The sequence below is a fragment of the Galleria mellonella genome, unplaced genomic scaffold (genome assembly GCF_026898425.1).
Source record: "Galleria mellonella isolate WM207_F2 unplaced genomic scaffold, CSIRO_AGI_GalMel_v1 utg80, whole genome shotgun sequence".
Taxonomy (NCBI): domain Eukaryota; kingdom Metazoa; phylum Arthropoda; class Insecta; order Lepidoptera; family Pyralidae; genus Galleria; species Galleria mellonella.
This window is the reverse complement of record NW_026442157.1, coordinates 1,656,351-1,673,187: the sequence shown is the minus strand read 5'-3', so window position 1 is coordinate 1,673,187 and position 16,837 is coordinate 1,656,351. Positions and strand designations below refer to the sequence as shown.

Below are 16,837 nucleotides of genomic sequence, written 5' to 3'. Positions count from 1 at the left end.
TATATTAAAGGAATCAAAACGTATTTTATTAGAGCAACGTAAATCTCTTTCGAAATCCATCAATTACAATGAATCATCGTCAATTTAAAAACAGTTCCCGTTTGAAAGAACGCGGAAGCTTTATTCCCTTTGCTTTGTTCCAGAAAATGATTGCTTTCGAGAGATACTTGTATCCCGTGAGTACTGAAACCATTAATTTTCTTAAACACAGACACGCCGCACCGGCAGCGCGGTAATTACCTGCGACATTTGACTCTGATCTCCCTGATAACTCGATATCAGGACCTCTTTTAATCCCTTAAGAAGACACAAACGAATTTCACCCTAAATGTTTATTGTATTAAGGTAGAAATTTGGTTTTCTAGAATCTGTATTTATACTTATATATTTTTGAATTAACTTGTCAAATACTGTCTTTTGATACCAATATAGCCCAAGAGAGATAGTGTTCTCGCGTGCATAATTAATGGATAGGTGTGATAAGTAATCTGTACCTAAATATTTTTGCTCGGATTAGAACTGGTTCTAGACCATTGCGTCACGTAAATTAAAAAAAAATAAGTCAATTTAAATTTCATATTCCCTTCAAAGCCTTTCATGATTTCTTTACAATGAAGACAAAATATGTATAACCATTAAATTGTGGGGAAAGGGAATGTTAGTAATGGGGGTCTAATTTTCCCATAACTAGCAATACAGGTTGTATTAGATTGATCTCTATACGGTTCCCCCTGGAAACTATCGTGATTAATTCGAGTGGAACTTGTCACGATAGACTAACTAACCTGCTTTTTCATTCTCACCTAACATTTCTCACTGGTATCCCGCCAGCGTATACCAATAACATAGGTGGAGGTACCATTCCATTATCACGTATTTAAAAAAAAAAACTATTAGCTTTTACTGTTTATAAAATTGTGACAGTTTCTAAAAGTTCAGATTCTACAAAATACTAACACACTACTAAGCCGGTACATAGAAGACTAGCTATTGCCCGCGGCTTTACACACGCGGTGTCATGTCTACCTTTAAATTTTCAAAAACCTTTCTTAGGAATTTATGTTATAATATAAAGCTATATTCCAAATTACAGCTTTCTAGATTTAGTAGCTTTAGGTCGATACGTTGTTAGCCAGCGAGGACGAACGACTTTATAAGTATAAATATAAAATTATATAAAATAATATCCTATTGGAGAAACATAAATAAAACAATTATTGTATGTAAATAACTTTCTTTATCTTATCACAAAAACACATGCGATGCGACTTCTTACTAATTGTGAAACCATACAAAACAAACACGGTTCATTGAACCAATTTACCACATTAACATTAGGTATAATAAAAATACAAAATTGTTTACAATTATTGGGATTCGTCAATTACAGCCTTGGAGGTAGTAGGAATGGTAAACAAAGATGGGGGACAAAGTTCAATTCGACACTAGTGTGTGACGAGTGTATACTTCTTTTTTATTCATCGATAAGTTTTAAATACATACCAGTAACAAAGGTTAAAGATGTATTTATATGTTCTTTAGCTTTCGTTAGGAAGGAAAGTATTGAGAAATAAAATAGTTTAGTCATATAATAAATATTAATTTATGTTGATTAATTTATTAATTATTAATATATAAATTATTAATTATTTAGTCAAAAATTTCAAAAATTTGTGTACGATTAAGATTATAATGTATACTTCTTTTTATATTCATCGATAGGTTTTAAATATAAACAAGTAACAAAGGTTAAAGATGTGTTTATATGTTCTTTGGCCTTCGTTAGGAAAGAACAGATAGCTATCAAAATCAGTAACTAAAAATCAGTACTATTATGTTTCTCATAGTAATGGGAAATGCCTGACGATTATACCGTACAAGTATTGAGAAATAAAATAGTTTGGTAATTATATATTAATTTATGTTAATTGTTTTTTTAAGTATTTATTATTATAGTAGTAGTAAGTATAGGTATTAATTATTAGTATATAAATTATTAATTTATTAATTATTAATAAATTTTGATTATTTATTCAGTGAAAAAATTTATAAATTTGTGTAAGGTTAAGATTACAGTACACTATCGTTAAAATTATGCAACGAATTATTATACGAGTATTATTGCATAAAAGATTAATGTTGACGCGTCATAATTACAGTCAAGTACGACTTAAGTAATAACATAATATTATATTATTTTTTATTAACATAATTTATGTTTTAGTGACACGTTAATTATATTTTATTTATACAATTATAAAATAAATATTATAAGTAATTACAGATTAAATTAATTTCACAAATTATTTTATTACTTATATTATCTTATTGATTAATAACATTTTCTGTCACAAATAAATAAAACCTATTTATAAGTTAATCTAATCTTTTAATTACAATAAGTAATAAAGAGATAAATATATTAAGCCCATCAAATCAAATTAGAAACAAATAAAATACGTTACAAGGGCGTTTCCAGATGGTCAGTCATAAATACTTAATTACTACTCGTAAACTAATTAACGTATTAGTAATTTACCTACACATCCCTATAATCTGTCACTCGCACGTACAAATAATGTAACTCTCATAGGAGAAATACATTATTCGTAAGTTAATATAGATTCACTTTATCGATATTTACAAAAAGGACTTCCCTAGTTCATTGAGTTGTACATTTTAATGTTTGTGTCGGCTACCACATGCACCCACTATCGCGTCGCGCGAGCTCACGACGCTCCTGTCTGCATACATTTCATTATAAAAAGTCGAAAATAAATATAGACGATTATATAAAAAAAGAGATATAAAAAAATTGCACATTGAATTTTTTTTTTAATATGACTAGTGAAGTGCTCGTGTAGTTTTTTTTATTTTGATAAATTTTTTTTTTGGCAATGGCGAAGTCTGCAATTTTTATTCGAAAATCTTTGTAAGTTTTTTTTTCTATTATTAGACTTACATCAATTAACTAATTTTTTTTTAATTTTTATTATATGAATAACCGTCGAATTAAAATGAATAAAAACTATTTAAGTTTGCACATTGCAACAGACCGCAACATTTTTTACCACCGAGTATGTTGACCAACTTTTTTCTCAGTACGTTGAACCCGCAATAGAAATCATGTTTGTCCACTTGCAATTTTACAGATCTCTATAACTTTATTGCAAACTTTCTAAATTAGAAATGTAAAAAAAAAATAATGCGACGGACAATTGGATAAAAAATAAAATAAAAAAAAATTTGTTGCGTCGAACACTAATATTCAATGAAAGAATGTTGAAATGACTTTTAAATTTAAATTATCTCTTATCACTATGTGATACATTATGTGTAACACAATTCGGTTGTAATTTTTTTATGTTCGTTACCTCATAACTTTGTAATTTATAAACCGATTTGGAAAATTATTGTTTTCTTTCTTTTCGATACATATATGCATTATATCATAAATTCTTTTTTTTTTTTTTTATGGAATAAAATATATTATATACAAATTCAATATAAGTCCACAGAACTAATTCATTATTAATTTTTCCCCCTGTCTTTATCAACATCGCCGGGATACTTTGTTTGACTGTCGTAGCAAGCTTCTATAATAAAAAAAAATTAACGACACTACTGCTTTGTAAATTTTTTTACTCTTTAAAAATGACCATACGTATCCACCATATTGATAAAAAAAATACATAATATTTATTATTAATATATTTTATTTTATTTTATACAAAAATCCACAGCTCTTAAATAATAACTAAATTATTAATAATTCACTTATGTAAAAATTTTAACGATATCCCAGACATTTAAATCTGTTATAGTATTTACAAGTTATAATGGAATAAAAAGACTGACACAATACATAAATAAACCCTGAAAATATTATACTTCTTTCATTTAGCAAACATTTAAAAAGTATATATCCTCTATCTTAAATATATACTAAATTCCAAGAAAATTAATAAGGTTCCGAGAAATAACAAACATACAATCTCACTTTCATATTTAAATATTATGAAACGCTAATAGGCTTTTAAAATCAAGTCATTAAGTTTTTTTTATATTTATTCTTGCAAATATTTATATTTATATTCATTATTGCAAAGATACGCGTTCCAGTGATATGATAAAAAAAGAAACGATTAAATTGAATTCCTGTTCAAAAATTTTGGCGGAAGAAAACAGGTCGCGATTGCAAGGTTGCACTTGAATTCTTGCGTTAGAAAAGGAGAGAATGTAACAAACGCAAGTGAATGAAAAGGACATCGACAAGTTTAATTATAAAACCAAAAAACGCAAATGATGAAAGTCGGTTGCCTTGAGTTCGAGATGTACAATGATCTATACGATATATATTAGATACATCAACAACATATATTGTCAGGAATGTGGCTTAATCGATGATATACCATACAACACATCCTGACGATATGCTCCAAGAATAACAACGAAAGGAAAGAAGTGATTAACATCTTACGGATTAGTTTTTTTTTGTTCCACGATATTCCTTTTATTCATATTATTTGATTTGGTGGTATTTTTGATTGTTCAAATTTTGTAAAATTATATTTATATTTATGAACAAATAATAAGACCGATATTAATTTGTCTTAAATATAATAATAAATAATAAGATATAAAATACTAATTTTTTGCCCACTAATTCATGCGACCGGCTTTCAGAAGAAAACTAATTAAATAGACCACAGATAGCATATCAAGACAGACAAACAAATAATATATAGCACATATATATATATATATATATATATATATATATAATACTACTACTAATATAATTTTAGCAAATGATTTAAAACATTATTTTAATATATATATATATATATATATATATATATATATATATATATATATATATATATATATATATATATATATATATATATATATATATATATATATATATATATATATATAGCCTTATTATAAGACTCACATATAAATCTCTCATCTTCTGGTTAAAATTGTATAAAAGTGATTAATATTTTAGTAAGATACATTTTTTTATACCACTGAGGTGGCAAACAAGCATAGTTCCCACCTGATGGTAAGTGGTTACCGTAGCCTATGAACACCTGTAATACCAAAAGTATTATGCGCGCGTTGCCGACCCTGAAGAAACCTCTTTACCCCCCCTTTTGAAGAACCCCATGCTGTAGGCTCTTGGGAGAAATGATCACGTCCATAGATGAAGAAAAATAGTTAACATTCATCTTTCTTTAAGTAAAACAAAAGATGTCAGTAAATCATTGGACGTTACGAGTAGCTGCTACGATAATTACTAAATATGTATTTAGTGGTATATCGCATAATCCATTATCCAAACTATGTATAGAAATAACGTGAAATGCGCCATTAAGGTTGAGATGGGTAATTAGTTATACATAATACTTAAGTAGCTATAATAATAATCACACACATACTAGTTTTTTTTTTGATGGGTGAAAATGGTATGGTAACCCCGCCTGCGCTAACGGGATACGCTGACGGAGCACCAGTGAAGGGTGATAGGTGAGAATGAAAACAGACCAGTTAGCCCATCATTATTAATTCAACAGGAATTAACCATGATAGTTTCCAGGGGGAACTGCGAGGAGGTCGACCTGGTTGGGTATATTGCTAGCAATGGGATTCTCAGTCTCCATTACTAACAATCTCTTTCCCCCCAAAAAAAAAAAAACACATACTAGTAGAACTAGCCGTGTGGTCCCGGCATCACTTTTCTGTCCTGTGGGTATCGTAAGAGATGACTAAGAGAACTTAATAGTCAAGGGATGTGCAGCAGCGTCCCTCTAAAAACATCACGAAAAGCCTAACTGCGGTTGCCTACCCACCTGCCAAGCATGGCAACTACTGGCAATACTCCGCTTATGGAGAAAGCTTATATATTAACATACAAGTAGATAAAAAAATATACTAACTCAATTTATATGAAAACTAAACAAAAAACTGAAAAAAATAAGTAAGATGAGTAATGACATTAAACCATTTATAGTGAGGTTACAAAGTTGTACATTGGTAGGTAATTTCTCCCGCACTAGCTTTTACTTACCTGTTTACTATTTAGAAAATAATTTCTAATTTTTTAATATTTATAAAGTGCTCTAGTAGCGAAATGTTAATCATACAATAAAATTCTTAAAAAACAGATAATTTACATTGACCATTTACCATCAGATCGACCAAGAAGGTTATACTTCTTGGTATAAAAAAAAATAAGGTAAATGAATAAATTTAAAAGTCGATTCCACATTCTAAATTCAAATCTTATAAATCTAAATATAATACCTATGGATCATCTCGCCAACTATTATATTTTATTCTCTTTAACATATAGATAGTTAGATTACCTTTTTTTTAAAAGCATAATCTACTTTTATTATTTGCATTTAACGTTACATTGAGAATATTCACCCACTTTAAACACCATATAACTGCATTTTTAAGGTGTCTACGTGAGACGACGCGCGTATATTGAACTTGTGACCGTAAAGAGAACAGAAAGGTCAATTAGATTAGTTAGTGTTAGTTTTATAGTAAGTTTTTTTTTTCCCTGTTTCATAGGTCATTTCCTTTTTAAACGACCTCAGTAAAAAAATCGTATATTTATAGAAACAAGCTTCTGCATTCTAAATTTAAATATTTTAATTGTCTATGAATCATCGTTGTGCACCGATGCGTTTTATTCTTTTTAAAATAAATACAATTTGTGTAGATATATTTTTATTTATATTCAGCCGTTTTTTTTTTTTCTCCTTTTCTGGCTTATTATTTTTCTGTTACTTTTTGACCAGACACAATTTTAATTATTCCTCTCCAGCCTAAGGTTGTCTGGAAGAGACAGTTATTTAGCGATAAGACCGTCCATTGTTGTCTCTTTATCTTGCTTTTGTGTAATTAAGTTTATGTAATTAATTATTCATTTTGTTTGTGTACATATTGTTAATCTTTATAATCAGTATCATTCTATGAAGGAAACAATAAAGAGATTTCATTCATTCATTCATTCATTCTAAGGTCGCTAATCAATATTAATTTTGTTTAATAATTGTTAATTTTATTTATTTATTTGTTTAATCCACTAGGTTAATATTGCAACATATACCGCTTACATGCTTTAAATTCTACATAAGAGTATTTCTAAATGTCTACGTGAGGCAATACGCGTACATTTACATAACTTGAACCGTGACAATAGCAAGGAGAAAAAGTTTTGGTTACATGCATCTGAGAAAAACACTCAATGCATTCCCCATTTTTAATATTTTAGTCATCTGATATACCTATTCTTTTCAAATTGAACTTCAATTTTGACAAAATTTGGGACTTATTAATATGGATTCGTAACTGGCAATTATATAACAGCATACAGACAAAAAACATAATTAGATTAAAACCCTCCTTCAAAATCATAATATTCATTAATTACTTGAAAGAAAATTTCGAAGCGGGTGAGGTTTGATCCCGTACGTACTATGCGATGATGGAGCTAGTTTATTCAAGCCTAAGAGATCTAAGCATAAGCGAAGTAACGTTGATCATGCAGAAAAAATCATTAAAAAAAATATTTTTTGTTACTTTTATGTACTTTCCTTTTTTTTTGTGCCTATTTCTCTCTTTTTGTGTATGTCCATTTGTGTTTGTTATTATTCGTATACTGTAAGTAATGCAAACAAATTATAACAAATAATAACTTAATAAGAATTTTTATGGCAAAAATATATTTGAAAAATTCCAAAGCAAAGTATGAAATTTATGCAAAATTTTTAGTGAAACATTTAAATGCAGCGTATCATATGATTGACGTTTTAGATCTAAAGCAGAGCATTTTAAATGATCAGTCAGAAATAGTGAGAAACTAAATTAAATAATTTTTGAAAATTGACAGTTAATTGCGACGTTGCCACACTTCGATAAAGCAAAACTTATGAAGGCTTTTAAAAATAAAATGGTCACATGGCTTTATGTTTCAGTTTGAAGAGTGGGATATCCCATTCAAATTACAGGATATGGAGGCATCAGGCTCAAAGATTGAGACCACATAAGAATGACATCGCATTAGTAATACCTTGAATTTCACTATAATTTATCTATTTATTTGATCAACTGGGTGAGCTTTACAGTCTGGAAGTCTTGCTCTACGCTCATCCAGGAAAGCATCAGTACAATAACACATACCTTACAATTATAATTAAAAGGGGGGAGAGGGATTGTTGGCAATAGGGCTTGGCAGCCCCATTGCTAGCAATATGCCCTATTAGATCTACCTCCACGTGGTTCTCCCTGGAAACTATCGTGAACAATTCTTGTTGAATTTATCACGATGGGCTAACTGACCTGCTTCATCCTCACCCTTCACTGGTGCCCCGCCGGGGTATACCGATAGCGCGGGTGGGGTTGCCATTCCATTATTACCCACTAAAAAAAATTATAATTAAAAGGAATAACATTAAAATGCCATCAACAACATAATAATAATAGAAATTACTTTTATATCTTAAATATCTGAACATAAACACTTTATAATTAAAATCCCTAGTTTATCGTACGCCAATTAAAGTACGCGTATTTACTATTTTTTTTTTTATTAGTAAATAACTAATATATATAAATAATCGTTCTATGCAATGACAAACATGTTTACAGTTAGACAGATATCGTATTATATCAACGAAACCAGTACGCTGACTAATTGTTTTGTGTCGCCATGATCTTGACGTCTCGTAAACCGGTTAAGGTATTTGTGATTTTTGATTTTTATGATGTATTCTTCTGCCTACGTACGGATTAACTGTAATTTTACGTTATATTTAAAGTCCTATAAATATCTTAAGTACAGTTTAAGACAAGACTATTTGTAAGACAAGATATGAGTGGAGTAAGTTATGTTATACGTCTATGAAGTGGGATATTTTTTTGTATGATATTTTATTTATTTATTAATTTATAATGCTATTTAATATTTAGATATCAGTATGCTAGAAAGCTGACTGCTTTTTGCACATACTAATTTGAAAACATAAAATATTCTTAAATACAATACATTTAAATTAGCTAGCCACCCCTTCCTTTTCCCTGGGTATCGTAAAAGGCGGCTAAGGGAGGGCGAGGGATGGGCAGCAACGTCCCTCTTAAAGCATCACCAAAAGACAAACTGCGGTTGCCAATCCGCTTGCCAAGCATGGCAACTACTGATAAAGTCCTCTCTTATAGAGGAGACTATATTCAGCAGTGGACTGTTAACTATACATATTATATATACAATACAACTTATATACATTAAATATTACAATATTATATCCTTTTTCTGAAGACCTAATCTTTTTTATTCTGTATATTTATTAAACAATAAGCTTTTACCCGTGACATCATCCACACGACCGAAATATGTACGCAAACCGAGATAAAAAGTAGCCTATGTTGCTCTATCTCCTTCTCCATCCTATGTACCAGAAAACCAAATATAGTGACTAATTAAGCAATTTAGGTGCAAAGAAGTAACAAACACAGTCACGTTAACATTCATAATAATAGTAAGGATAATTTTACACTTGTACAAACTTCTACGTACGCATGGATAATAGTAGGTACCCAATTTAGATATATCAAGATCAACCATACTAACCCGCCTGCCAAGCGTGGCAACTACTGGCAAAACTCCCCAAAGGGACGGGGTGAACAGTTGATAGCTGATATGATGATGTTGATGAAGAAAAAACATACACCAGATTTTTAGTTAAACCTTTAGAAACATAATTGTGCAAACCAAATTCAAGTTGGTGCAGTGATTTTTGCATGAAGTGAGAGTAAACATACAGTCAGATGAAAATCTCAAAATTATTATTTTGACTTCCATTGCTTTTATTAAGACTGTTTTTAGATATAGATTGGCATGAACTTATATGCATTGTAAGTCATATAATGCTTGTTTGTTATGTATTTTAACAGAAAAAAAAGTACATTAACAATTATCCCATCTCGGCGAACTCCTTCAGGCGTTACCAAGAATCATTTAACGTAGACATTTTTCAAAGTAAAAGGTACATACTTTAATGCACCCATATCATATTTTAATAATCGAATACGTAGAATTTCTTAAAACACCTGCGTCATCGTCTAATCGATATATCTTGTAACCCGAGAACTGATACATTTCTCGCATACACAGATGTAATTTTAAATAGCTCTACTTAACATCACAATGTATTAAGTAGATATGCAATTTGCATGTTAATCGACTGTGCTCTTTAGAGAAAGTTATTCACACGTATTATCCTATTAATATAATAAATGCGAAAGTTTAAAACGATGGATGGATAGATGGATATTTGTAACTTTTTCATGCAAAAATTTGAATGAAATTTGGTATACGGGTAGGTTATATCCTAACTTAGCACATAGGATACCTTATTTACCGATTTTTATGAGCGGAACGGCGAGTTACAGCTAGTTTCATGGTTATCATCACTGGGTTTCAGCTGGGTTTTATGGAGTTCTATTCATAAATATTTCCGAATCGATACGACGTTATAACCTTCAAATTAAAAGCATATTCTTTTTTTAAAAGCCAGCAGTATACCATCAATACCTCTGGTGTTGCGAGTAATCATGGACGGTGGTAGTCACTTACCATCAGGTGAGCCGTATGCCCGTTTGACCCTGTGTTATAAAAAAAATAGAATTGGCTTAACCCTGTAGATCGGGGAGTGGAGGAGGGAGTGTTAGATCCATCACGATGGGCTAATTGACCTGTCTTTTCATCCCCACATATCGTCCCTCACTGGTGCACCGCCAGCGTATACTCGTATATGCCCTTAGCGCACCAGAGTTACCATTCTGTTATCCTCCATTAAAAAAAACATGTAGATCGAAGTGTTAATATCGTCTACCTTGGTCTGTGGTCATATAGAGTTAACTACTATTGTAAATGAAAAAAAAAACATTAGCATCAAGAAAACATTTCTATACTATACCTGTCTGTAGGCGACAACTACCATTTTTTATCTAGTAAGCCGTCAGATTGCTTGCCTTGTTTACTAAGTTGCATGCAAAAAAGCATCCAATTAAGTAGATTAATACAATAATTTTAGAATAGAATAATCTTTGTTCGATTATTTATATAGATTTGTTTACAAGCTCTTTTAAATCGTAATTTTTTTATGATTTTATCGCTGGGATCGGAATGTTGTTATCTGCTGTGAAGAACTCGCAAGAAACTCAACAGTTACTCTTTTCAAATTATTATATACAAGATAATTTTACATTTGCGTGGGTGCTATATTAATTTCTATATATTTACATAATGTAATGAAAATTAAACAAGCAAACATGATGGTACTGTTCATGTCTATAGGCGACGGTTACCACTTTCCATCAGGTAGGCCGTCAGATTGTTTGCACACACACACACACACACACACACACACACACACACACACACACACACACACACACACACACACACACACACACACACACACACACACACACACACACACACACACACACACACACACACACACACACACACACACACACACACACACACACACACACACACACACACACACACACACACACACACACACACACACACACACACACACACACACACACACACACACACACACACACACACACACACACACACACACACACACACACACACACACACACACACACACACACACACACACACACACACACACACACACACACACACACACACACACACACACACACACACACACACACACACACACACACACACACACACACACACACACACACACACACACACACACACACACACACACACACACACACACACACACACACACACACACACACACACACACACACACACACACACACACACACACACACACACACACACACACACACACACACACACACACACACACACACACACACACACACACACACACACACACACACACACACACACACACACACACACACACACACACACACACACACACACACACACACACACACACACACACACACACACACACACACACACACACACACACACACACACACACACACACACACACACACACACACACACACACACACACACACACACACACACACACACACACACACACACACACACACACACACACACACACACACACACACACACACACACACACACACACACACACACACACACACACACACACACACACACACACACACACACACACACACACACACACACACACACACACACACACACACACACACACACACACACACACACACACACACCACACACACACACACACACACACACACACACACACACACACACACACACACACACACACACACACACACACACACACACACACACACACACACACACACACACACACACACACACACACACACACACACACACACACACACACCACACACACACACACACACACACACACACACACACACACACACACACACACACACACACACACACACACACACACACACACACACACACACACACACACACACACACACACACACACACACACACACACACACACACACACACACACACACACACACACACACACACACACACACACACACACACACACACACACACACACACACACACACACACACACACACACACACACACACACACACACACACACACACACACACACACACACACACACACACACACACACACACACACACACACACACACACACACACACACACACACACACACACACACACACACACACACACACACACACACACACACACACACACACACACACACACACACACACACACACACACACACACACACACACACACACACACACACACACACACACACACACACACATTCTAAGTTGTATAAAAAAAAAAGACCAGAGCCCAAAAGCAGCACCCGTTCACGAGTATGGCAGATTTAGTTTATGTACACACAGCTTACATTAATATTTGAATTGTCAACTAAAAATAAACTTTAACTTATTCATTTGCGTTGTTAACAGATTCCCGTCAACCACGAGGCGGCATATAAGCTCATCGTCACGAAGGTCGTCAACATCACCACCCCGGTACAAAGCGGCCGCAGCGCCATCTGTCGCCAATTACCTAAAACCATTCAATGATATACCAGGCCCGATTGCGTTGCCTATGTTGAGACATTCCGCTCACGTGCTCCCTAGAATTGGTAAGTTACTTAATATTTTTTTTTTTATTCTAAAGTCCTCTAACGAAATTACTATACTTTTATAAATAAACCAAAAAAAAAAAACTATATGAACTCTTTATAAAAGCGAATAGTAAATTTTTTATCTTTGCTGTCAGTTCTTATTAATATATAATAAAAAATTATATTTTATTAAAAATTATGTCCTGAACTAAGTTTAATAAAATTTCTATGACACCAATCTGTAAATATATCCTTTCAGATAAAAAAATAATTTTCGAAATCGGTTTATAACTGACGGAGTTATGCGGTAATAAACATAAAAAAATACAACCGAATTGAGAACTTCCTTCTTTTTGAAGTTGGTTAAAAATCTGATGAGCTACATATTACGTTAAAAAACTAACATATACACTCATGAAACATTACCCTCCTTTTGTTAACAGTCGGATAAATTGTATACTACTACGCTATACAGATCAATTTGCCGAACAATTCCCTCACTGGCCCAATAACTCGTAACTACGTGGTGTGCGCACGCGCACCTCGGTAGTAGTTCCTGATATGCGCACATGTTACTCGATACGCAGCATGAATTTATTCGACCTTGCCACCGGGTCCTTGTACGTTTATTGACGTCCAACTAAAGGGACGAACTAGTATGACATCGTAACACAATCAATCACTTATTTCATTTTAACATACATACAAATAGAAATGTTATTTTATTGAACAATAATGGAATGATAACCCTGCCTGCGGGGGAGACAGGGATTGTTAATAATGAGATCCAACAAACCCATTACTAGCAATATACCCTAACAGGTCGATCTCCACGCAGTTCCCCTGGAAACCATCGTGAATAATTTTTGATGAATTTATCACGATGGGCCAACTCATCTGCTTCATCTTCACCTATCATCCCTCACTGGTGCCCCGCAGTAACCCGATAGCGCAGGCGAAGTTAAAATAGCATTTTTATCCATTAAAAAAAACACTGCGTAAACGATATACGCTGGAAAAGCACCAGTGAAGGATGATAGAATGAATGTTAATTCTTTTCTTGTTGTATTTGTAATTATCAGGACAAGGTTCATAAGAAAGAACTAGTTTCTACCCGATACTTCTGATGCGTGGATTTCAAAAGTAAGATACACTATGTATTACATTCGGTTTCTAGATGACGTAAAAGAACAACGACATAAAAGATGCATGAGTTTTTAAATTAGACGCACCACTTCTAATTTTGAGCAGTAATTTTTGCAGGATGAACAAACATACAGACAGCAAAAACACAAAAAAATATTGTTATCACTTCTATTACTCTTATTAAGACCCTTCATAATGATTTTTCTTAAATACGAGTATCTCCCATGTACAAACGTTAGTTAGTTACAATTTTATTAAATTAGCAATAAATATTTGAAAAATGTTACTCGTGCTGTTATACCATTTCATAGAATGGGTTTGTGCATCGCTATGCTTCCTTTGTGCTGACTAGGCAATAATGATTATTACTTCAATAAGAACACGGGTGGATTTCCTGTGAGATGCCATGCCAGGCAGTTCAGCTCCATCCTTCGTCTTGCGCTCACGTCGTATTGTGTACTCAATAAAAATTTATTGAATAGGAAATAAAATAAAGTTTTCTTTTTAATAAACATGTCCATTTTGTGTCTTATAACAGTTCGAAATCAGGGCAAACAGCTAGTAGGTTTTTGTGCGATCAATAAATTATTTAAATGTAACAATTCAAGTAAAACTCATATTTTAATAAGGTTAATATTTAATAAATTAATAACTCTTAAAAGATTCATTTCATTGCACTCAATTTTAATAGAATCCCATTAGTCCTTTAACCGTCATAGATACATACACATTTACAAACTATCATATTTTACAATACTACCAACATAATAAATTTATTTTTATACCTGCCATATTTAGATAGTAAAAAGTCTCAATATGTCTACAGTATAAAGTTTATGAGTAATATACTCTCAAGCGAGCAATGTACTAGCGAAACGATGTAAAAATGCTAACTACGCTGTCGCCAGACATACATTTAAAAATAAAACAATGAATATAACTTTTTATTACCTTTATTTTACCAGAAGGAGTTGTCCAAAAGTCGTTTGCTTGGGCACCTCTGTCCCATTCGTGTCTCTACCGTGAAGCAGTCGTGTTTGCATGGCTGTGTTTCGGTTTAAAGGGTGGGATATGGCGTGAATTTACTGGGTACAGAGGAATAACACGTGAGTCCTCAGGAATGGCAACACATGGACGGTATCATGGGCGAAACAGTATACTCTGTAATGCCCATCGTACTGCTCATGTCTATAGATTGCGGTTACCACTTTCCATCAGGTGGGCCGTCAACTTATTTGCCATTCTAAGTTGTATAAAAAAAACTTTATAGTAATAAATAAATCAGTCAAAACTAAAATCTATTTCTGTAATATACCTGAAGATAAAGTTTCGAAACTGCTAGCATGTATTATACTAATATAAAATAATTGTAAGTAGACGATCTCGGTACATGAGAAATTATCATCATATCAGCCTTTGAAGCCCTAGAAGGGTTTTGCCAATAGTTACCACGCTTTACATGCGGATTGGGTTGCCAATCCGCAGCAGTTACGCTTTGGAAATGTTTTAAGAGGGACGCTGCTACCCATCCCTCGCTCTCCCTTAGTCGCCTCTTACGACACATGGAAAACATTTGTGACAAATTTGTTTGAGGAGTCTCAACAAGAATTATACAAGTCGTAATAGTATTATTTAAAAAAAATATTTGTCTATCTATTTATTTCAACATAACACAAAAACAACTGTGGTCCAGTCGTTTTTTGTGTGGAAGTGATAAATTTAATACACTTTTCACAACTGTATGCCCGAAAGTCTACGTTAAAGTCCGGGATATGTTTTTAAATTAATAGAAGAGACATTTAATTAAATGGTACAAGATAACTGTCTCAACTCCAGCTATATTTAGGTGCAGTGGATGTAATTCAATTAGAATTCAATGCTCAAATCTAATATGAAATAAAGTAACGAGTGAACATAAAACGAAAGTGGGTATTATTATACTAACTACTAGTGATATGCTAGGTCAGGCTGACTCGAGTACTGACTCGAATATCTAATAGATATTTGAATACAAAATACTACATTCGGATATACAATATTCGAATACAGGTTTCGAGTAATTACAATACTCGAATACTCTTGTAACTATTTTAATTTAGTTTTTATTATATTTCTGTTTCATCATTCTATTAATCTTCGCCTTCATCGTAACTTCAGGAAAATCTTGGCAGGAAGGTCCAACCTCAGTAATTATTAAACATTCTCTCTTCAATGATTATACATATATATAATGATCAGTTGAAAAAGTCTCGAGTCTGATAAAATACGCGAATTCATTCGATTATTTTTTAACGATTACCGAAATAATCGAATACCAAAAAAGGACGACTGGACACAGCACTACCTACTACAAAGTTAATGAAGGCAGCTCTTAGAAACTGGATTAAACCGGTTAGATGATAATAGTGTCACTGCACTTTAATATTACTTATTTATATACTATACTAATAATACATC

At 32.8% G+C, this 16,837-nt stretch overlaps 1 protein-coding gene across 1 annotated transcript in view; it reads left to right on the top strand.

Moving 5' to 3' along the window:
• The first annotated feature begins 2,686 nt into the window (after nucleotides 1-2,686).
• Nucleotides 2,687-16,837, top strand: part of LOC113520534 (probable cytochrome P450 49a1) — a 48,741-nt gene continuing 34,590 nt past the window's right edge. Inside the window, exons 1-2 of the mRNA XM_026905891.3 lie at nucleotides 2,687-2,932; nucleotides 13,071-13,252. Of these exons, the coding sequence (XP_026761692.2) occupies nucleotides 2,898-2,932; nucleotides 13,071-13,252 (217 nt within the window). The 5' untranslated portion in view covers nucleotides 2,687-2,897. The remainder of the gene's footprint in view (nucleotides 2,933-13,070; nucleotides 13,253-16,837) is intronic.